Genomic DNA, 24,151 nt, shown 5'->3' on the forward strand with positions numbered 1-24,151 from the left:
ACTAGATTTTATATTCATAAACAACATAAAATAATATATTTTTTTACTTTCAACTAAACTAAGTTTTATAATTTCTTTAATTAATATAAATCAGATCAAATTAATGATTTTAAAATTAAATAATCATACTTAAGGTGATATCTGGTCTGTGTATTCTTAATAGAATATTATAAGCATATTATTTTTGGGTAGCACGCGGCAGTAGGACTCTGCTCACCTCTTATATAAACCCCTCCAATTTTCCCGTTGGATTCAACCAAATCTTCGACCTTCCCCTATAAAGACATCACTAAAACTCCGATCAAACTCATACATTCAGTCTTTATATATTCATATGGCTCTCAACGATGATCTTCCCGTCACCCTCCCCCGTGTTCTTATCGTCTCCAGACGTAGCGTTCGCAAGAACAAATTTGTAGATTTTGTTGGTAGGTTTTCGTATCTCCAACTGGCTTTTCTTTCTTGTACTTATATTTTGTTTTCTTCTTCCTTCTAATGGAGGTTTGGGTGTTGAAAATTTCAGGTGAATATCATCTTGATCTTATAGTAACGTACGGTGCTGTTCCGGTGATCGTGCCACGAGTTCGTGGGATTCATAATTTATTAGACAGTTACGAGCCGATCCATGGTGTTCTTCTCTGTGAAGGAGAAGATATCGATACATCTCTATACGTAGACGATACGTCAAGTCTTTCACTCGAAGTAGAAGAAGAAATCAGGGGACTGCATGCAAGTGATACCGCCATTGATAAAGAGAAAGATTCAATCGAGTTAAAACTCGCCAACCTTTGCCTCGAAAGGAACATTCCGTATCTAGGAATCTGCAGGGGTTCACAGATTCTAAACGTCGTTTCCGGCGGTACACTTTATAAAGATATCGGAACAGAATTGACGGCGAAATTGCCGGAAAATCGTCAAAGAGTAGTGCACATGGATTATAACAATTACGACGGCCATAGACACCCGGTGAAAGTGGTGGAGAACACCCCATTCCAAAGCTGGTTCAAGGATTCTTTAGAAGAAGAGAAAATGGAAATATTAGTCAATAGTTATCATCATCAAGGTGTAAAGAGATTGGCTCAACGATTTGTGCCGATGGCTTTCGCACCGGATGGCTTGATCGAAGGGTTCTATGATCCTAATGCTTATAATCCAGACGAGGGTAGATTTATACTCGGACTTCAATTCCATCCAGAGAGAATGAGAACACCTTATTCCCAAGAATTCGATTATCCAGGATGCTCAACCATTTATCAGGTTTGCCTGCTGTTCTTCTTCTTCATCGTCATCAGGTTTCTGATTATAGTAAAAATCTGTGCAGGAATTCGTGAGGGCTGTAACTGCTTACCAGAAGAAACCCCATAGCCCAACACCATTGCCGAAGCAATTGAAGCTCAACAAAGAAGTGGAGAACAAGACGAGATCAATCACAGCTCTCAGCCTACAAGAAGAGAACAGGCTGAAGCAGATGGGAGCAACAGTGAGGAACGGGAGCCATTACGTAGAGAAGATGGGGTTGCACCGAGAAAGGGGAGAATTGGGAAGAAAAGTGATGGGGAAAATGTCCTTCGAACAGTTGTCTGATCTCATGTCGTTCTACAACATGATGGGGCGGATCTGCTCTGAAGTTTTGGGAAGAAAACTAAATGAAAGTGACCGCTAGTCGCCAGGATTCTTCTGGTGAAGGAATGGTTTTCAGAATTAGACCGGTCAGCAAATCTATCGTTCTACTAATTTATTAGTTCAATTGGTTAAATCGGTCAGACTGATCGTAAGATCGAACGACATCATAATTATTTAAAAAATTAAATTTAAAAAAAATAGATTGAACCGATTCACGGTCCGGTCCGGTTCGAACGATTCACTTGTACCGATTCAACCGGTATATAATGAATCAGACTAGACAACAATTCATGATTAAACCAGTTGAATCGGTTGAATCGGCTTATCCGGTCCGATTTTTAAAACAATGGGCGCAGGTGGCTCTTTCTTTTTTGCTTGTAATTTCAAACGTCAATCCAAAGGAAACTGAATCTGTTGTCTTTGCGGAGTACCTATGCGTGTCTTATTTGTTTCATTTCATGTGAACGTGTTATTTTTATTATTGTCATTTGTTCATAGTTTATTCGTGTTAGGTTTGAATTGTAAAATTTATTATATTATTTATAATGGCAATTGTGATGAATCTTTTCGTCGTGGATGTTGTTATTAAGAAATAACGATTAGTCATCAAATATATTTTATTCTTATAGATTAGAATTGAATTATAACTAAGAATTATGCGGTATCATGATTACGGTATCGTGTTAAGTATGACGTCTATAAAGATATTTTAATGTTTATTGTCAAATATTTAGCAATGTTTTAAATATATATTATCTCATAATCGTCTCAAATTAATAAAAAAAATTAGACTAATCAGTTTAACATCATTTATATTTTTGAATAAAAAAAATAAGTTTAAGGGTCATGTTTGCTCCCATAATATTTTCACATTAATTTAGTCTTCAACGTTATTTAATTGCATAATTATATACCTTATATCTAACTTAAAACCCTAAACCCTAAATCTTAAAATTTAAACCCTAAAACTATAAACTCTAAACTATATCTTAAAACCATAAATAATGGAGAATATTTTAAACATTGATGCAATTAAACAACTTCGATAATTAAATTGATACAAAAATAATATATGAACGAGAATGATAAATTAGATCTACCAGTGATCCCATAAACGAAAAAATAATAAAAAAACTTATACATATTCAACTTAAATGTTTCATATTTTCACAAGATTTTGACTCATAAAAGAAGTAAGTGTGGTTCAAAGTCGTCTTCAATACTCAAATAGAATTAAAATATATGTATATGAATAAATATTAAAATTATTAATAAACATTATCAGTGAAATGCTTAAAAAATAACAAAAGCCTTATTTAGAAAAAAAAAATAATACAATATTTTTAAAGCTTAAAAAATTATATCATATTGAATACACATGTTATATTATTCGAAATAATAATTAAGATGTTTCAACTTTCAACCCTTTTCACGATACAGCATAGTATACTATTTTTGGCATAGTAAGACACATTATCGGAACTATTAGATAATTTTAAAAACTACTAAAAACGAATATAATTATTATATAATTCACTTAATCAAAATTAAATATTTTTTGGTTTAAAATTATTTCGACATGATTTAGTCAACTGGGTTTTGTTTAGTAACTTTAAAACATTCAATATAATTAAAAATTTTAAAATCCCTAGAAAATGTTTGATTCTTCTATTATCCTTAATTAAAATAAATAACAAATATATTTAAAATAATATCCATGTCTTTTTGCAGTGAATCTATGACATGGATTGTCTGTTGATCTCAATTAAAGAAGATTAATGGGCTTATCCAAAGCTGGAAAACACGTGGATTTGCATTAACTCAACAGCTTCCTGAATTCATATTTTTCGTTATCCATTGAAATATTAATTAATACGAAAACTCAACATGTTGTTTAATAATGCAAATAGAAAACATTATCCTAAGCAATTACTATAAACTTTAAATTATTGTTTTTACTATTTTACTATTTTATCTTAAATTAAAATTATACTCCACGTGAGTCAGGCTACCAACAGTTAGTGTTTCTCTGCACCGGCGAGCAATCAAATGGATAGCTCTCCATCAATTAAGAGAACAAATGAATTTTTAAGACAGAACAAACAGGATGTGTGCAGTTTATGATCGTTCCTCAATTCTCAAATAGTTATATATACATATACATATACATATATATACATATACATACATATATGTATATAATATAGGTATGTATATACCAACAAAGCAGTCAAAGCTGCTGTCATATGCGAATGTACTCCAACAATGATGTAGCCTTCCTCTTGGCCCTATCGGTGCCACTCTTTGTAAGCTCTGTCAATGGTATATCAGCACCGAGCCGAATTATACAGGCCAGATTCTTGGCATCTTTCATACACAGAGGAAGTAAAGTGGCAGCTGCATTCTCTTTGGTTTTGGGCGAGCCTGTTCTTAGAAAATCGACCAAGACTGGTATGATCTTAGCCTTTACCATGGCTGACTTAGCCTCGTGGTTGCTAGCAAGAACCGAGAGTATTGTTAGAGCTTCATCAACCACGCCGTTTCTTGTATCCGACAACATCTCCAGCAGCACTGCTATGATTCCAGCTTTGACAGCCCTACCTTTGTTCACCTGATAAAGACATAGACTGAACAGAGCGATTGCAGCATCTTTCTTCCCTCTAGTTCTCCCATGTTGTAACAAATCTACCAAAGCCTGTATCGCCCCCGATGAACCGATGATTAGCTTGTTCTCATCTACAAGTGACAGACTAAAAAGGGTAGCTGCTGCGTTCTCTCTTGCTTCGACACTTCCGGCTTCGAGGACGTGGATGATCGAAGGAAGGGCACCGGCAAGCATTATCAGAGACTTGTTGTTGTCAAATATGGAAAGGTTAAGAATAGAAGTTACTGCGTGTTCTTGTAATGAAACATCAGCTGCTTTTAAAAGGTTAACCAGAACAGGTATTGCTCCTGCATCTGCAATTAGTATCCTATTATCCATGCTGCTTTTAGATAGTGATCGGATTTCAGCAACTGCAGCCTTGCGTTCTACGATGCTTGGGCTCGAAAGCTTACAGACCAGAGCCTTGATGGCCTCCATGTCACAGCTAACATCATGGAATGATCCATCACTCTTTTTGAGCCTACCATTCACTATTCTACTCGGCTGCTCAATGTTATGTTCAGCACACCATTGATTTATCAAACTTCTCAGAACATAATTAGGGGTTAGAGTTGTATCTTCCAACATCAGCCGAGTTATTGGACATGTTGCATTGCCACAATCTATCCATCTCTGTATGTATGATCTCTCATATGTCTGTAAAAGTGATTGCTAGGAATCAGAGATTGACTGCGTAGAAAGAAACAGAGAAACTATGAGCAGTAGTTACAGTGGAACACTGTACCTGCCCTGTAGCAACGACCACCGGATCCCTCATTAGTTCCAGTGATATAGGGCATATAAAATCATCAGGAATTACTAGTGCATCAGGCTTCTTGGTTTCTTCGAAACCCTTGGAAACCACATTCTCTTGCCTCTTGGAATCGAGTTCATTTGATAGGCAGACATCAGAAGACGTTGAAGAGGTCGAATTGCTTGAAGATCTCGTCATTCTTTCCAATATCTTAGTCACCTTATCCGCAGCATGTTGCAGAGTACCACAGTTCTCTGAAATGCCATCCACCTTTGCAGAAGTTTCATGGATGGTAGCAGCACATTCTTTTTCCAGTAACCGGGACTCGACATCAGAAAAATTTGGCAAATTCAAAGACGTATATCTTTCTGCAGCTCGTCTCAATTGACCTCTTACCAATGCTACCTAGAAACAAAAAGGAAGTTGATGTTAAAGAGGGCAGGCATACAGGGTGGAAAAGTGAAGAAAACATATAAATTCAGGAGTTAAACCTGTTCTTGAACATCCTCCGAGATATGAAACTGATCATATGGGATTTTCCCTAAAGCTGTCTCCAGCTTGCATGTAACACATTGAAATTGAGATGCAATTCTTTTGGCAGCTTCGTCCTTAAATCAAGATACAATAAACTTCATATGGATTTAGCTATAACATAAACATATTAAGATAAAATTGGCATATATGCAGAATACAGTTTTCATATTGATGAATTCAAGAAATAGACATATCACTATGAGATATTAACTCAATAATTTGATTATTAATCCGGTTGTGATGATTAATCAGTTTTAATTATACTTTACCGAGTAATTATCGGAATGGTGGGCGGAGGCGACGGACAAGAGACGTTGAGCAGACTGGAGAGCCTCCTCCAGATCAACCAACCATGAAACAGAAGAGGAGGGATGATCGTGATCAGAAGACAGAAAACCTTTGGTTTCCTCGAGCAAATGCGTGATGACAGCTATCATCCCTACCAGATTCGTGCAATCCTTTTTAAAGACGGCATTGGCGTGAGCAGTTCCAGCGGAGACGATATCGAGGACAAGGCGGAGCAAGAATGTGGGAGAAGCGTGGCCTCCGTGTACGGAGGAGGAGGAGGAGGAGGAGGGGAATTCCCCGGCCATTGTGAAAGCCAGATCGGATAGAGACGATTAGAAAAGAAATTTTTCTACGAAAAAAGGAAAAGGACGGAGGAAATCTTATTAACGGCATCTTGAGGATAAAAGGATGAGATTAATCAACAATAATTGGATTAGATTTGGGAGGCTAAACCCTAACAAAAGCCCAAAGATTCGCGGGGAATGGAAGTTAACGACAACAGAGAAAAAAACAGTTGCATTTGGAATCTTCTCGCGTACCGAACGGTAGTTAAGTTAGTTACCATATAAGAAGATTAAAAATCTAATAAAAAATTCAAACAAATATATATACAAATAGATTTGTTCGCATCGACAAAACTAATCACGAAAGGGGATCAAGCAATTGAAAGACCACCAAGAAACCGTAAATCAGACTCGAACGACGTGAAAAACTATTCACAAAAACAAATGAGTTATCCAAATCTAGTCGGAGGGTTTAAAGCAGATAAGATCAACAAGATATCATATAAACGTCATCTTAATCAATCATGATAATGTCAAATCAACCCTTAGAAAAAATTAAATGAAAAAAGAACCCAAAAAACATATCAAAAGGTAGAAGAAAACGTGTCATTAAGAAAGATGAAAACGTATGATACATACAGACTTATTGAAAATCAAAAATCAAAAGAAAATAGAGATATGATATAAGACAAGAAAAGGACAATAAAGAATATTGTCAGCAACAACCATTAAAATTGATACCACAATCGATCAACAAAGATTAAAATTGATGCCACAATCGATAAACAACACACCAATAAGGAAAATTTTAAACTCGTAAGGGTTGTTTGGTTCGGGGAATGTGGGATTACCATGGGAATAAAATCTATATTCCTCCGTTTGGTTGGCCGGTAATCTCATTCCCGGTAATGTTTTATTATAACAGTGGATTTTTTGTGGTATATTACTGGGAATGTCATTACCCCCTTCCCTTATGTATTGTTGGATTACCGGCGTTTTAGACTAAAATGTCCTTAAATTTTTTTCTTCCAAAAATATCATTCTTCTGTTATTAAATAATAAAAATTCTACGAACGTTAAATTACAAATTTATCCTTAAACTATTTTAGATTTACAAAAAAAATCTATAATTAAAACTTTATATGAAGTTCAAGGGTTAAAATAAAATTTTATCCTTTCATTAAACCTTTTTATATTTTTAATTTTGTAAAAAAATATATAAATTTTATGAATTTAAATTTTTTAATATATATATATAAATATCTTATAGTAATATTATAGTAGAATTTAATTTGTAATATTATACAAATATATAATAAGGACATTTAGTCAAATATATATTCCAATAATCTTTTATTCATTTAACCAAATACGGTAATCTTACATTACTGCTAAACCAATCAAACACAAAATACAACATTACCAGTAATCCTATTCCCTAATAATCTTTTATTCCCACCGGTAATCTTACATTTCATGAACCAAACGCACTCTAAATAAAATTCAAATAAAATTATACTTAAATTCTTAATATTAAGATTCAAAGTTTTCCTTAAAAAACTCAAATTTTTAACCTTATTTTTTTTTGTTACCCCGTGCTTCAGCTTCAGCTTCTATATAATAAAGGGGAAATCCACTCCAAATCATTTAATTATTAGTTCGATTATAAACGAATATCTTTTTAGAAAAATTATAATTTAATCAAAATTAAATTACTAATACAAACCAATCATTAAGTAATTCAAAATTGAAAAATACAAAAACTAACCTAAAATAACTTTTAGAAATGAATTAGTTGATGTAAGCTATTATATTCATCAAGACTGCAGAAATGTCAAAGGAGTACAAAATCAGTCAACCAGATATTTTTTCAACATCATTGCCTGCGTTTGTAAAAGCCTAGCTAATGCGTTGCAGGGGCAGGGAGAGGGATGACCGACGAGTGGCAGCACACGATAGTGAGACGGTGGGTGGTCCGAATCTGTTAGCCTTAAGCCCGTGCGTGACTACTCCACCAATTGCCAGTGGCGCACCGGCGCGGCCACATGCACAGTGAGTGGCCTACACCAAAGGTGACACTAAATGGTTGCAGGGACCTACGTTCAAAAAAACCAACCCCACTCCTATTTTCAACATAATCTTCGTAAACACGATACATCGACAAATTCAGGAATACATAGATCAACGATTCACTCGAAACGCAAGAAATTTCTCTGTGCTACATTATTGAACAGCTGCTCTCTGGGTTTTCATCACCTGCGTTGTAATGAGGGACTTCAGGGAATGAGAATTGTAGAGGGTTATAATTGTAGTAATAACCCGTGCTGGGTGGAAAAATCGGTGATCTATGATACATCATCTGTGGTTGATGATGCTGATGCTGATGCATGGCATGCATGTTCATCATTGATGATGGATAGTTGTAGAAATCATTCAGTCCATTGTTGGACTGAATTTGAAACCTTCCACCATTTCCATGGAAACCCGAAAGCCCCATCGTGTTGCCGTTCGTTGAATTTATGTTCAAACCACCAAACTGTTGAGCATTGTTCATCTTCAAATCTGCCAACTTCTGTCCTTTCTTGTTCATTTTACCATAATTGCTGGAAGCTGCAGCAATGTTCCCAACACCTTTCTTTGCATCATAACCATCATCTTCTTCCTCAGAAATAAAAGTGGGAAACTTGTTCTGCAGCTGTTTTTGTCCTTTGTTGTTGTTGGTCTTGTCGTCTTTGATGCAGTTGTTTTGCTTTTGGTTCGGTTTCTGGGACCAAACCTCAGCATGTTTACCAGCTCTTGCCAGTTTCTTGATCAATGTTGAAGAATCCACACTTCCTGAGACTGTAACTCTCTGAAGCTCTGCGTCTACGTTTACTTGGTAAACACCTTGGAAATAGAAGAAAACAACAAACATAAACATTACACTGACAGACTCGACATGAACATGAAGTTTTCCTGGCAGAGAATTTTCTGAGCAACCAAACAAAACAAAAAAGAAGGAACGAGCGAGAACCTTCGATTCTCTGAAGCAATTTCTTCACTTTTTGCTTACACCCATCGCAGTTGATGTTCACTTTGAGAATACAGGTCTGGATTAAAAACGAAAAGAAAACCATCACTTTACAAATATAAAAAGGGCAGAGAGAATGTGAGTGAAAGAGAAGGACCTGAATCTTGAGTAGCTTAAAGTCTTGATTTTTAGTCATCTTCTTCTTCAAACTCTGCTTTTGAATCCAACACTTGTTCTCAAAAAGTAAGAAAGACCCAACGTTGTAATCTAAAACTAGAGATTCTTTGTTTTTTGGGATTTTGGTTTTGCCTGTGGGTTTGTCCTTCTATACTTGAGTTCTACGCAAAAACTGACATGAAAGAGATGGTTTCTTCAGCTTTTCTTATAGCTTACTTCTTTTATAAAAATAAGAAAAGGATTGAGGTGATGACCACAACAGGGAGAAAATTGACTTCACCTGCAGAAATAAAGAAGACTAAGAAGTTTACGAAGAAATAGTGAAATGTATGAGAGTAAACAGTGGGTAATAACCATGATTGAATAACATAATTCAATAGATAAAACAATATTTATTTAAATCAAAATGTTGATTTTTGTATTAAATAATTTTCCACAAATTAGTTATGCTTTGTGTAAAGAAAATTTGTCCCATGCTCATTCGAATAAGCCCTTGGCTTGGCCTTAACCTTTATGACTTTCTTCTCCATCAAATTAGCTTCTACATGATGGAACATGCGTTCGGATTTTCGTCGCTAAAGACAGTGACGAACTTCTCGTCCACGGAATTCGGACTCGGCAATGCTTGCAAGGCGTTCTTCACGTACCCGGACGGTACCTTCTTATCGTAAGCCTGAGCAACGTAAGGGTACGCCACTAAGTTGTAAGGTATGCACGTAAGGCCAAAACTCAGCTCTTTTCCCGGTGCTTATCACTTTCTTTAACACCTTATTCGGCTCGACGTATCCGGTGACGCTCACTCGGCTTTGCTTCCGGTTCACATCCACAGGTTTCACACCTAAACAAGATACAGAACAAATAATTACCATGACTAGTTTTAAAAGAAGCAATTTGAGGTAAAAGTCCTTAAATATATGTTAAGAAATGGGAAGATGATGTGTGTGGTTGGTTTATGACTAAATTAGATGACTTGAGGTTAAGGATGCTTTTGGTTTGAGAGAATCAGCAATGCATTTATTAGGGGTAAAAAGGAAGATATTTTCCAACTGCTATGTTTGTTTCCCGAGAAACTTATAGTGTACAAATATACATACATGTTTATAGGTGAAGAAAGCTTTGAAGTGTCACACCCATCATAGTCCATCTTAAACTTGATCTCATCTGTCTGCAAATGAACACCATGTGTTCTTAAAACAGACAGTAACATAATTGATTCCGACTCGAACTTGAAATCGAAAAATATAATGGAAGGATATAATAATACCTGCATGACTTTACGTTTCTTCTTTTCGCCATGCAAAGTTATCAGATCAGAAATATAGCCGGAAAGAGAGTCCAAGGCACCCATTGTTTTGAGAGAGGGAGATCGGAGAAGAGAAGGGGGTGTCAAAATGTGTGTTGTTTTGGGCATGGAACAAAATATGAGATTCTGGTGGGTGTACTTACAGGACCAAGTTGAGTTTGGAGTTTAGGCCAATGATAAATTATGATCATGATTTGTGTCCTGTAATCATTTAGTTTGTGCTGTTTTATGAGAATTTTTTTAATTTCTTTTGCTTTTTATGTTAGTATATTCATCAAAATTCGTATGCAGTAATGAGATCGTATGTTAGTGTATTCATCAATTACTCGTATCCGTATACCGTAATTATATAATTATATCGTATGCAGCAATGAGGTCGCACGGAATTTTTAATGAATGGATCGCAAATAAAATGTGTATGGAACATACAACAGCCTGCAAATGGCAGCTCACAAGGGAGTTCCTCTTTCCTCATTTGAAGAACCTTCTGGTATGGTTTTCACCATTAAATACTATCCCTTTGACCTCCCAAACTCAACTCGCTTCACAATTGTAGCCTGTGTGAATCAAGGAACCCCGATGATGAATCTCGTTTGATGGTAACCTTTCGAACTTTCGATGAAATTCAGAAGCAATGAGAACCGCGCTTGTCTCCGAAATATTCACCTTTCGGTTCAGTTTCATGCTCCTTCCCTCACGTGCATTGATTAGACTGTGAGCTCCAGTCATCGAGGAGGTTCGTCGTGGTTTCTTCTAACTTCTTCGCCTGAGGTCCGGGCTTTAGGACATTTACATCTCCCCATTGAGAGCAAGGATCCGACCACCAGCTATTCCGGCCGGTGCACCATGCCCCTGGGGCAACTGGTTCCGCCCATTACGCTTGAGAATTTTTTTGTCAACCATGTCCAACGTAGGTTCGTCTTTTTTAAACTGCCTCGCGAATGCTGCTCCACTTTGAGCCATTTGATCATAATCCGAAATGTTGAGGAAGGTGGGTTCCATCTTTGGAGGATTGTCCCAGATCATATATCTTAAATCACTGTTTACTGTGGTGTTCTTGAACTCCGGGGAATTGCATATGACAGAATGAAAATAGCATTCTTCGGATAACATGACGTTGTTGAAATACATCAGAAGTGTCCGTGGTAGATTGTCCCAACCAAGAATGCAAAATTCCAGAAAGGATCTGCTTAAGACGACCCAAGGAGAACCTGAATTCAACACCAAAATGTAAATGAGAAGCACCTCCAAAGAAGAAAAAAAGGCAACAGACAGAAATGATATTGATAGTAGACTTTACCTGTGACTACTTTAAAGGCATCGGGCGTTGGTCGTTTCTCGGTAGCATGAAAAATCTGGGGCCTCCTAGATAGGTATATCGCTGGATCAACTACGATAGGCTGGATCCGTTGACCTCTGCATTGAAAGTAAACCAACATGAATTAGATTTTTATTATAACTTGCAGCAGAAGGATCGATACGACTCATGAAAAGGGTTTTGCCTACTCTTTCCACCCAAGGTCACTAGTATGATCAAGGAAATTGAGGTCCCGCCTAATCGAGGAGAATACGTGGGACAAATCTGAGATTAAACAGAGCAAAAGAAGAAAGAGTTAATTCAATTACGATTAAAGGTATGCAAGGCAACAGAACAGGTGAAAGTAACGAGATATGTCATGAAGGGAAAAGTGGAATAGGTCAAGCTTAAGGTGTCCTCATTATCGTAGGCTAAAACCCGATTGCAACGTTGCAACTCGGGAAAGTATTACTTTGTCCAAACTCGACAACCAAGTCACACCACAGTAACAAAGGACGGTAAGCCCCTTTCTTTCCTTCCTTGCACTGAACTAAAGACACTCATCAAGTTAAAAAAATGTCAACCATCATCCATGACACATTTTTGAGTGCTTTAGTTGACACCCTAAGTGTGTATTACTGTGTTACTTCGCTCAGGCTAGCGCTTTCTTTTTCACGCATAATGCCTGAGGCAATTTAAGGGTTTAAGTGCCTACAATACGCCTTGCCCCTTGACAATATTGTTTCTGCATTATTAGAACTGCCCCAAAATATACAATGCTTCGACTCATATGCTTTGTTCAGCACTAAATCCTATATATGAGCAAAAAACCTTGATAAGAAGTAATACAACAGAAATTCTTCGAATCATGATATTGATACTGTAAACAGAGCGGTAAACTAGTCAGAAACATAATCAAGATCAAGAATTTTCCTGGTATCATGTACAGCATTCGAAATCGAAGCCGATTTGTTGCAATGTTGCACCAAACTTTGGCAGAATAACTCAAAGAAACTCTCTTTCCAGGCCAACTATTACTAACACTGATTTCTCAGCAAACAGCAACCTAAATCCAAGACAGAATCCTAAACCAATCCCATTAATCATAAAGAACACCTTAATCATAAAATCTTAAGTCCCATTTCTTACTAAACCAAAGCAAATTTATACAAATTTCATGTAATTTCAACTACATCAAGAGCTAACCATGGCAATAAACCAATCAAAAACCTGAATTCTACTGGCAACTCCATACAAAAGAGGACAGCATAAATCCAAAAAAAAAAGATCAAACGAACAGAAATTGCTAACCATCTTGAGTGACCAAGGGATAATCCAAAGCACTCAAAGCAATAAACCAATCCCAGCCATTATCAACCTTCATCAAAACAGAAGCAGAGTGCAACGTGGCAGCAATATGAGTAGAACCCATATAAGAAAACTGATCAGGCTTCCCAATGACATCCACATTCCCAAAGCTCCTAATAGCAGGTACATATTTCAAATCCAGGGCCAACCTGTACCTTTCCTCATCAGAAGCATCAGCTCCAAGTTGCAACAAGTACCGATTCCTAGGATGATAGACAGCAAGAAGTAGCCTAAAGATCCGATCTTTATCACCTTTTCCACCAAATATGTAGAAACCAAATGCAGGTGGATAATGAGGTCCGTGTTGGACGAGGGAAAAGAAAGGTCTAGGGGAGCTGAAAGCTGATATTGAGTAAAATAAGAGGAGAAGAAGGGAGAGAACTGTTGCGGAGAAGAGAGTGAAAAACCATTTCTTTTCAGCTCCCATAACGGCACTGTTTCAAGCTATTTGAAACAATTGTAACTTCTTTTTGGGGTTTACCGATGATCAGAGGATGATTAAAAATGGGGTTAAATTTGGGTTTTGAAGATGCTCGAGGAAATGGGAATTTGGGGATCTCTGGTTTCAGAAGACTGAACATAAAGTCTATAGATCAGCACAGTGATTTTCCCACTGAACTCTCTCTCTCTCTCTCTCTCTCTCCGTAATGTCAATGAAAATGATTAAAGAACTTTTACTTTTTGTTACATTTGTAATTTTTAAATCTCCTTCGTTTGTTCTGATGGTGAAATGAGATGAAACATTTATGACATAATTAAAAAGTAATGAAATTTTATTTAATATATAAAAGTATGTAATATTTATAATGATAATTGATATATAAAATTAAAAAAATATACTAGTTTTATTAATTCAATTAATTAATATGTTATTTTTGTGTTTTATATTATATATATTTTTTAAATATTTTCAAATTTTTATTTCAAACAATTAATAATTTTATAATTTATGATATATTTTAAATATTTTAGTATTTTTTAAATTTTTATTATTTTGAAATTTAAAATATTTTTTATTTTGATTAAAAAATAATATAATTTTTTATCATATCATCAATTAATATGAACAGTGACATTAACACCATAAATTGTCGTAATGTTGATGAAAATAATTAAAAGAAATTAATACACTTCGTTGCATATGTAAATTTTTAATTTCTCTCGTTTGTTTTGACGATGAAACTAATTGTTTTTATTAATTTAGTGTTATGATATTATATTTGTCAACACAAAATTTTAATAAATAGCAATAATTTATTTATTTATTATCGAAGACATTTGATTTGTATAAAATTATATATATATATATATATATATATATATATATATATGATATGAAAAGATATGATAATTTATAATGATTATCGTTATATATGTAAAATTAAAAATATGATAATTTTGTAATTTAATTATATTAATATGATTGGTTTGTTTGTGTTTATATGATATATATTATGTACAAAATATATATATATATATATATATATATATATATATTTAAATATTTTTAAGTTTTATTTTCTAATAATGAATAAACTATTGTTTTATAGTATTTAGTAAGATAATATATTAATTTTAAATAATTTTAAGATTTATTTCTTCTATATTAAATAAGTTTGTATTTAAAAATATTTTTTAAAAAATTAAATAAATATTCAAACCTTTTAAACAATAATTTAATCTCTTTATCACATCGTCATCCATTATAAATCGTCACAACAACGTTATAAATTTTCATATCAGTATCACAAATTATATTAATGTCATAAATTATTATATCCGTATCACAATGATTAATTTTAATTATATTGGTTAAAGAATCAAAATAATTAATTTTCTCAATTTAAGGCATTAAATGTAAAAAAACAAATAGAGGTTATATTAAATTAAAAAAAGCCGAAGACCTTCGATATTAGAGTAAATTACGTATTTAGTACTCAAATTATTAATTTTAATTCGTTTTAATATTTAAATTTTTAATTATTTCAAAACCATAAGTAACGTTTAGTTTTTGTTTTATTTTATCGTTAAAAACTTAATGCATTTAATACCTAAACTATTAGTTTTGGTCAATTTTAGTACCTAAACTTCTAATTTTTTCAAAACTTAACATTAAATTTTGAACGGGTGCTAAAATGAAACAAAAGCTACACTTTAAATATATTTTTTTAAAATAAAAATTTAAGTATTAGAACAGGCTAAAATTAATAATTTATATACTAAAATTTTCATTCACCTCAAATACTATTGAGCAAAATTAATATTTTGGGAAGATAAGTGGTGGAATTTATGTTTCGTATAATAATGAGAAGTGTTCAATCTTTACTCGAAATATTTAAGAGCTATTTCTATGTTTCAAAGATAATACGTCGATTTAAGGATGAAATGAATCGAGAGGTAGGTGGGACAGTCGTCCTCTGAAGTTTTAAACTACTATATATTGAAAATTTGTTTCTTTTTTCCTATAATTTTATAAGTTTAAGTTCGTTCTTTAAAATTTTAAAAGTTTGAGTTTACTCCTAAAATATTTTAAAGTTCGAGTTTACTCCTAACATAAAATCATTCATATGTCGCTGTGTGGTGTGATTTAGATGTTTTCAACAAAGTCTCTCAAATGTTACTTAAAAGGAATTTCGAACTGAATTCACCAACAGAATCACTAGAATTGGATGGTTCAGCTATTTCCCATTTATGTACATAATCACCAGTCTTCTATTCAAAGTTTTGGTCTTCAAACAAAGGTAGACTTTATAAGTCAAGAGTGGCCAAGGCAAGGCAAAAAGGCAGCCTATTATTCTTGAGAGACAAGCAAGAGTTCCAGAGCTAGACGCCCACGCAAGAACTATGTAATTGGGTCTCATCTTCTCTTCTTCCACACATTAAACGATACCCTAATGCTTATCATCAAATCACCATGACTACTCACCATTTCAAGATGAATTTAACTCGAGAGTAGCATATAAGAATCAATCCTACTTATCCGAATAATTCGACCATTATCTCGAATTTAGATATAGTTTTGAAAGTAAAACTGGAATCAAATTTCAAATCGAACTTGAGCTTCAAAGGTTAAATTAATATTAGGATGATCATAACAATTGGCATGCATCATGCTCATAGCTCAAAAGCTCAGAGAACCCTAATATTCCTAAACCAATACTAATTCGCTAAATACTAAAAGGGGTTAGAAAAATTTGTGTTCCCAGAAAGCTACTTCTTCTCGATTGTGATTCCAAGCTCACCTGCAACAATAACAGTGGTGGCCATATCAAGAAACATACCATGTTCAACAACACCAGCAATCCTCAACATAGAATCGCTTGCAATATGCAAATCCCCCAGCTCCTTCTTCAGATACAAATCCACGATGTAATTCCCATTATCCGTCACAAACGGCTTCCCTTCACGGTCATTCCTCAGCTTGGCGGCGCAACCGGAGCGTCGGAACAAGTTCTGGAGTTTATTGGCGGTGAATTTCCAGCAGAAGGGGACGACTTCGACGGGCAGAGCCAAACCGCTACCTCCCAAATGTTTAACCAATTTGGATTCATCGACGATGCAAACAAATTTCTTGCAAGCACCTTCCACCATTTTCTCTCTTAAAAGCGACCCGCCTCTCCCTTTAACCAGATTGAGATGCGGGTCAACTTCGTCGGCGCCGTCGATGGCTAAATCGATGGCGGGATGGGCGTCGAGATCCGAGAGAGGGATACCCAGAGAGAGAGCTTGCTCTTGCGTTTTCTTCGACGTAGAGATCCCGACGATGTTGGTGAGCTTGCCTTGACGGAGCAACTCGCCGATTCGATCCACGGCGTGTTTGGCAGTCGAGCTGGTGCCGAGACCCAGAACCATACCCGACTCGACGAACTCCACGGCTTTGTAGGCGGCGATTTTTTTCAAATCGTCCTGGGTTAGGATGACGGCCGGGGACATGGGAGGAGACAACGATATAGCCTCCATGGAAGCAGCTATTTTGGACCAAGCAATCGCCATTCTTGGAGGGTTAATGGTTAATAGAGAATAACAGATTAAATGAAAACAATATGAGGATAAATTAAAAGCGGAAATAGAGAAAAGGCGGGATGTTTGGTTGCCTGGAAAATGAGTGCATCTTATAAAGAAAAATCCAGGAAACCTACATAACAATAGATTTAAAAAATGCGTAAATGCATATTGCCAGAAACATTGACTTCGCATTCAGAAATTCAATATGATAAACATGTTGTTCATGTATAAAACTATTCAACATAGACCTAAGCTTTAATTGAAGGCGTCTAAGAAAAAACAACTCAAATTTATATATCTAATTGGACTTTAAAAAAAAGGGTTAAACATTAAAGTATTCGAAAGACACTAATTTTAAATATTAAAATATATATTTACCATGCACGAATCATCTATGGTAAATAAATTATTGTTGTTCCATTAAGACTCAGGTTCGAACATCATAGATGCAATGGATGTGAGTGTTGTCGAAAAGTAAGAATTTTATTTGAACATATATTACCGTGTATTTATCTCATATTAATAATAAAAAAAATTCAATTTAGGACAAAGTACACAAATAGTCCCTAACTAAAGTCATATTGCTTTGTCAAATCCTCCGAAAATAGTCTCTCGATTAGAGGGGTTGTCTTGTTGAGTTCTTTGACTATTAAAAGTTACAAGATTGTCACATGACTATTCATTATATTTCAAACTTTTAATTTTATGTTGAAAATTAATAGTTGTATGACTTGAATTTAAAATGTTGACATATTATAGATGTTTGAGATTATGATATCATATTTTATCATGTCTCAGTCAACATATTAACGTCCAACTCAAACTGCCGTTCATTTTTTAAAGAAAAATGACGAGTTTAAAATATAATAAATAATTAGATAATCATTATATAATTTTTAATAGTTTAAATACTCAACAAAGTAGTATTATATAATTAAATCATCATTTGTGTATATTTCTCAAAAGTTTGCGAACATAACGAACTAAATTAAAAGAATCACCATCATAATAAATTCGCATAAAATTCAATTTAAAATAGTTGATCAGTAAATCGAACCTACATGATTAATCTAAAAAATAAACTAAAGTCTGTATATGCCCGAACAAATTACTCTACCTGAGTTGGCCTGGGTTTGGGTGTTTATTTTAGATTTATTTTAAACTTTAAATTTTAAGCTTAATAGCATGATATAAAATTCATGACTATCATTTAAATGTTTTATGCATTTTTTTTCTTTCAATTATTATTATTATATTTTGGTATTTTATATTAAAGTAAATAAAAGAAATTGTCCTATTTTTTTCTTTTAAAAATATCAGATGCTATTATTGATTTTTCTTATTATTTTTTTCTTATTCTTTTAAAATAGTATTTGTTTACCTTATTTAATGACTTAATTCAATTTTATTCTCAAGATAATTATGTGAAGTGAGTACACGCGCCAAAACAAAGTGGCGTGAAACAGAAAGTGTAATTATTTAACCTGTGAGAAAAACAGAGACCCGTGACCTCCCCGCCCTGTCTCCTAAGTGAACAAATACTAATAGATTTCGATCCCCCAAAAATTTGATCTTTTTGTTTTTAATTTCGTTCTCAAAAACACCGTTGCCACTTCGTCTTCGTCTCTGCAAACCCTACTAGCTAGCCACCATGAAGCTCAAAAACATAGGTAAAGTATACCCATCTCCTCCTTCTTCATCATCATCTTCTTGTGAAGACTATCTTTCCGTTTTGAAGCTTCTTCCGGCCGCCATTTTAGCTATAGCTTCAGTCCTTTCTCTTGAGGACAGGGAAGTTTTGGCCTATATGATAACCAGGTCCCTCAATACCACCACCACAACTACCGACGCCGCGTCTTTGATGAGCCAGGATTTTTCTTCCAAGAAAAAAGCTTCCAAGAAGCCACCACCGGCCGCCGTGAAGATGGCCCCAAAGGGTGGCGGTTCCGCCTACAAGCCACCCATTCTCGATTGCGATTGCTTCGACTGCTACACGATTTATTGGTTTCGCTGGGACTCTTCTCCTAACCGTGAGCGTATCCATCAAGTTATTGAAGCTTTCGAAGATCATTTAACCCAGGGGGAAACCAAGAAGCCTTCGAAGAAAAGCGCGCGGCTCAAGAGAAAGGACGGCAACGGAAAAATGGCCACTCGGGTTGCCGATGTTCCGGTCGTCGAACCACCGGGTCAGCCCGACCACGATGCTCCTGTCTTGGAGTGTCCCAACAAGGAAGCACCGGTTTGTGCTGCCTCAACGGATGATAAAGAAGTTAAAGAGGAGGCAGTTGAAATGGCGGAGGAGGCGACTGAAGTGTTTCCGGTAGCAGATTCCGATGAAGACATACAGACGATGGGAACATCTGAGGCGGCGGTGACAACGGCGGCGACGAGTAACCACAAGGGTTTGGCACGGAAGGTGTTACCGGACGTGTTAGGGCTACTAAATTCTCGTTTATGGGGTCTTTGGAATCCAAATGTGTACATTTTTTTGCTTTAGCGAAATTCGATACCTTGAAAACGAGGAAACTTTTATCATTAAAAAACATTTTGTGTGGGTGGTGGAAAGATACATCGGTGCCGGAATATAGGGGTGGCCGGCGGTGGTCCTCCGCATTAATGTACTTTCCGTCGAGCTGTCGTTTTCATGGTAGGAAAAAGAATGTTTATAAAATTGCTTCTCTTTTGAGCATTGAGTGGATGATTGATATGACAATTTGAAAATTTAATTTCGTCCAATATATTTTTGATTAGGAATTAAGTTTATATATGATTGGTAAGATAGTTTGGAAGAGCAGGGGGCTAGTTTGAGTAGAAGATAGAATTGGGTGGTAAATTATATAATATTTTAATTATACTGGGATAATATACTTAATAATCCGTAAATCCTTTTTATTTTATTCGTTGCTCCCCTATTGATTCCTTTTTGGTGTTCTCTACAAATCCCCACATGTTTTGAGCTCTTTTTATCAAATTTTATAAATTTTTCAGATTTAATATATATTATTTATTATAAGATATTTCTTAAATTTCATAAGACAAAAGAAATAAGAAGTATTGTCATCGATGAAGTAGGGTCCCAAAGTTGCCTTATTTTTTCTTGGCAAAACTTGGCTCTACTAGAGATGATTTTGTCCATTTTCTTGTGAAATCCAGTTGAGATAAGGACTCTCTTTCCATTTGGATGCCAGGACAATTTTGGTAAAACATTGCATTGGCCACGGTAACATGTACTTTTTACCTAATTTACAGAGCCATCTACAGTAATTTTATGTCTGAATTAAATAAAATAAACTTGAGACCGTCATTATTTTTTCGTGGTTAAAAAAATAATAATTATTTTTAAAAATTTAAAGTTTGAAAGTAATCATTAGTGATGGATTTAAAATTATTTTTAGAGTATGCACACATATTAATTATTGAATTTTTTTTGTATGGGGTGAGTATCTATAGTAAAATAGACAATTAATTAAAAAATTTAAATTTCAAGATAAATAGTTTTGTTGCTAATAATTAAAAAATAATTGATCATTAATTGTTAAATAATTAAAAATATTTGTAACTTGATATTAATTCATAATGACAACTTAATAAAAAAAACTGTCGATTGTCACAAGCTTTTTCATTGTAAGATTGAAATGTCTTTCGCGTGGACCGACAATGAAACCTGAGGTGATTAAAGCTCACTGATGAAAAGTCAATGTTAATAGGTGAAAGCCTGCTTTTGCTTGATTATTACAGAAAGGGACAAGCCGAGGTTAATTGTTGGTAAAGTCAAGGTTAAAGAGTGAAAATGCCAACCCAAAATTACCAAATTATCTTGATTTAAACACAAAGAATGAATTGATCGAAAATGTTATAAAAATTATAATATATTATATAATCTAAAATATTAATTTTTTTAATATTTTTTAGTTGAAATTCTTTTTATAATATTTTTGGTTGAGAATTGAAAATATTACTTTATGCTTAATATTTTAAGTTGCGCCCAGTCGAAAATATCATGATTTTGATAATATTTTCGATCGTGTTAATTTTTTATTATTTTTTAATCTTAAATTAAGTTGTCGTTATGTATAACAGAACTATCTACTATTTTTTTACCGATGAATGCAAGTTGAAAAGAACAAAATGATGATGCCAAAGGAGGATGTAACTCGAGGAATCGGACAAAACACAAGGCAGTACTGCCTTATGGGCTTATGGCTGGATTATACGCATTAATGGCAATGCCTTGTGTTCAGACCTCTTTGTTTGTTTTGTTTTCTGTGTGGTGTTGGGACATTCGGTCCCAAAACCAAAACTGCAGGATAAAAGGTCGAGTTCATAAGTTTTAAATACAATAAGTCTTTAAAAGATAAATATATATTTATTTTCTTAAAAATAAACGATTAATGTTTTGTCCGTCACACTTTTAGACGGCATATTATTAAAATATCATTAAGTGATATGTGTCGAGTTTATATTCTTTGATTTTTTAGGAATAAAATATTTTTAAACAATAATTAAACGGGACATGTGTCACTTAACGAATTTTTTAACGGTAGACATCTAGAAGTAAAACGGAGAAAACATTATGCACATATTTTTAATGAAAAATTCTTTAATTACCAAAAATCAACTGTAAATATAATTTAGATACTTATTTTTACATTAAGCCTAAATAAAACTTTTGGATAATGTAGCTTTGAATTTGATTTAAATTCCTAATTTACAATAAAATTAATTACTAAGGTAAAATTTAAAATTGATAAATAGTAATTTTAAAAATATTATAGAAAACAATAATGTATCAAGTATGTCTTTTTATAAAATATTATATCGGGAACACGCCTATATAAAAAAAAAACTAATTGAGTAGTTAAAAAGAAGTATTTGGGGTAGAATTTTCTAGGATGAAGTGAGCACTATGGAGTCTGCAATCATTTGTACGCACGTGTCTTATACGACAAAGAACTAAGTTTTTGTTTGATTTTTCCTGCATGTTAATAGTGGCAAAACCAATATTAAAACAACGAGTTAGATTAACGTGGTCTTGTCAACTTGTATAAATTATCTCTTGATTTCCCTTCTTTTATTTATTTATTTTTTATTTTCATTTTATCTAGATAAATAATATTAATTATACTAACCGATTGATCTCCGTGGTAAAAGAATTGTTTTCATTTATTGAGACCCCAAGTTTGAATATCATAGATGTCATGCAGGCCTATAAACGAGCCGAACATTCAGCGGGAAATTCGTTTATTTATTAAACGAACAAACATGAACATTATTTTATGTTCATTTAATTCAACGAATGAACACGAATAAAAGACTCGTTCGTTCATTTACGTTCGATAATCTGTTCGTTTATGTTCTCTAGACTCGTTTGAAATATAAAGACTTAATAAATTTTAACCTTAAACCAATTAATATTTTTAAACTACATTAATTTTAAATCCAAATAAAAGGTACTCAAATCAATTAAAGAAAACATAAATCATATAGTTATTTGAAAAGAAAAAACTATTCTCATATATAAATTCAATTAATTTTATGTTCGTTCGTTTACGTTCGTTCATTTGTGTTCGTTTATCATTTAGATGAACGATACAAACAAGCTACATTTTTAATGAACGAACACGAACCCAAAATTTGGTTCATTTAGTTGTTCGTGTTCGTTCGGTTAAAGTTAAACTAACGAACAAGAGCGTACCCTCATTCATGTTCGTTTGATTGTTTACAGGCCTAATGCCAAGGGTGTGAGCTTTTAATATAAAAAGGTTGAGAGTTATATCTGAACAAATAATGTATTGTACTTGTCCCATGATAATAAAAAATAATAATATTAATTAAATTATAATTTAATGTATTATTATTTTTATTAGGATAATAGAGATGACCCCTCCCCTCTTAAAGTTATTCAACAACACTTCTCTTTGGACGGTTTGGTGCATGCCACATTTCTAGACAAAGAACCCATGTGACAACGTATATGGATGTAACACATAATTAAATCTCTTAATGACAATCATGAATGTTAATTAAGGAAATATTAATTTTTAGGAGAATTGGGACTTTAATTTGGAATATTCCTTTTTAAGTACTCATGACAGTGAAACCAAGTGTGGTGTTATGATAATATCATATGTAGCATTAAAAAAAAGGTAGATTCATATAATCGTTTGCCATCAGAAGAATGGATCTTTTTGTCTTTATTTAAACTTAGACATAGTATTAATGTAGATATGAAGATTGAGAGAACCAACCTAACACATTATTCGATGATCAGTTTTGAACGTATCGATGAACGTATGCAGAAAGAGATTTACTACACGAGTTTGTCAATATTTTATGATCAGGAGGTGTGTAATGAATGTAACATGAAACGCTAAACTATCAGAACGATAGATTAAATTGTGCTATAAAAACAAACAAACCGTTGTTCCATAGACAAATATAAATAAACACTTTAAAAGTACGTGAAAATAAAGAAATAAAAATGGAGAGAATGTTTATCTATATCCAAATAAAAAAAACAAAGAAAATGAAGAAAAAAAAATTACGTATAAAGTTAAACATTTGGTACCCAAATAAAAATTTATTTGATTTTCTACTTGATCTAAGTGATAGGTAAAAATACACGTATACAACTAGGGATAGGTTCGGTTTTTTTAAGTGTGATTTTCGGGTCGGGTTTAGGGTGAAAAATACCCGACCCGAAAAAATATATAATTTTATCTTATATTTAGGAATAATTACAATAATACCCCTCTATATATATATTTTTCAATAAGTTATTGTTTTTATTGAATAAAAATAATATTTTTTATTATTTTATGTCGGGTCGAGTTTCTAAGTTATATATGGATTTGGTTCGGGTCG

At 33.8% G+C, this 24,151-nt stretch overlaps 6 protein-coding genes and 1 pseudogene across 6 annotated transcripts; 2 read left to right on the forward strand and 5 right to left on the reverse strand.

The window, feature by feature from the left end:
- Positions 1 to 283: 283 nt before the first annotated feature.
- On the forward strand, positions 284 to 1,667 carry LOC120215859 (putative glutamine amidotransferase GAT1_2.1). The gene is made up of 3 exons (XM_039213394.1): positions 284 to 428; positions 524 to 1,257; positions 1,322 to 1,667. The coding sequence occupies exons 1-3, from the start codon at positions 335 to 337 to the stop codon at positions 1,661 to 1,663; spliced, it is 1,170 nt and encodes a 389-aa protein (XP_039069325.1). The 5' UTR covers positions 284 to 334; the 3' UTR covers positions 1,664 to 1,667.
- Positions 1,668 to 3,836: 2,169 nt separating this feature from the next.
- LOC120215878 (U-box domain-containing protein 11-like) lies at positions 3,837 to 6,150 on the reverse strand. Its single transcript, XM_039213407.1, has 4 exons — positions 5,825 to 6,150; positions 5,513 to 5,629; positions 5,013 to 5,426; positions 3,837 to 4,924 (listed from the first exon to the last, which is right to left on the reverse strand). The coding sequence occupies exons 1-4, from the start codon at positions 6,146 to 6,148 to the stop codon at positions 3,866 to 3,868; spliced, it is 1,914 nt and encodes a 637-aa protein (XP_039069338.1). The 5' UTR covers positions 6,149 to 6,150; the 3' UTR covers positions 3,837 to 3,865.
- Positions 6,151 to 8,345: 2,195 nt separating this feature from the next.
- Positions 8,346 to 9,333, reverse strand: LOC120215809 (heavy metal-associated isoprenylated plant protein 37-like). The gene is made up of 3 exons (XM_039213363.1): positions 9,295 to 9,333; positions 9,141 to 9,216; positions 8,346 to 9,013 (listed from the first exon to the last, which is right to left on the reverse strand). The coding sequence occupies exons 1-3, from the start codon at positions 9,331 to 9,333 to the stop codon at positions 8,346 to 8,348; spliced, it is 783 nt and encodes a 260-aa protein (XP_039069294.1).
- A 522-nt stretch (positions 9,334 to 9,855) lies between these two features.
- On the reverse strand, positions 9,856 to 10,662 carry LOC120215810 (heavy metal-associated isoprenylated plant protein 20-like). Its single transcript, XM_039213364.1, has 4 exons — positions 10,579 to 10,662; positions 10,409 to 10,479; positions 10,115 to 10,152; positions 9,856 to 10,010 (listed from the first exon to the last, which is right to left on the reverse strand). Exons 1-4 carry the CDS (start codon positions 10,660 to 10,662, stop codon positions 9,856 to 9,858), a joined length of 348 nt encoding a protein of 115 aa, XP_039069295.1.
- Positions 10,663 to 11,023: 361 nt separating this feature from the next.
- LOC120215881 lies at positions 11,024 to 13,828 on the reverse strand (annotated as a pseudogene).
- Positions 13,829 to 16,324: 2,496 nt separating this feature from the next.
- LOC120216074 (probable ribose-5-phosphate isomerase 2) lies at positions 16,325 to 17,378 on the reverse strand. The gene has a single exon (XM_039213592.1). The coding sequence runs from the start codon at positions 17,273 to 17,275 to the stop codon at positions 16,493 to 16,495; it is 783 nt and encodes a 260-aa protein (XP_039069523.1). The 5' UTR covers positions 17,276 to 17,378; the 3' UTR covers positions 16,325 to 16,492.
- Positions 17,379 to 18,829: 1,451 nt separating this feature from the next.
- Positions 18,830 to 19,976, forward strand: LOC120216075. The gene has a single exon (XM_039213593.1). It carries the CDS (start codon positions 18,939 to 18,941, stop codon positions 19,782 to 19,784), a length of 846 nt encoding a protein of 281 aa, XP_039069524.1. The 5' UTR covers positions 18,830 to 18,938; the 3' UTR covers positions 19,785 to 19,976.
- Positions 19,977 to 24,151: the final 4,175 nt, after the last annotated feature.

Source organism: Hibiscus syriacus, unplaced genomic scaffold (genome assembly GCF_006381635.1).
Source record: "Hibiscus syriacus cultivar Baekdansim isolate YM2019G1 unplaced genomic scaffold, ASM638163v2 tig00110156_pilon, whole genome shotgun sequence".
Taxonomy (NCBI): domain Eukaryota; kingdom Viridiplantae; phylum Streptophyta; class Magnoliopsida; order Malvales; family Malvaceae; genus Hibiscus; species Hibiscus syriacus.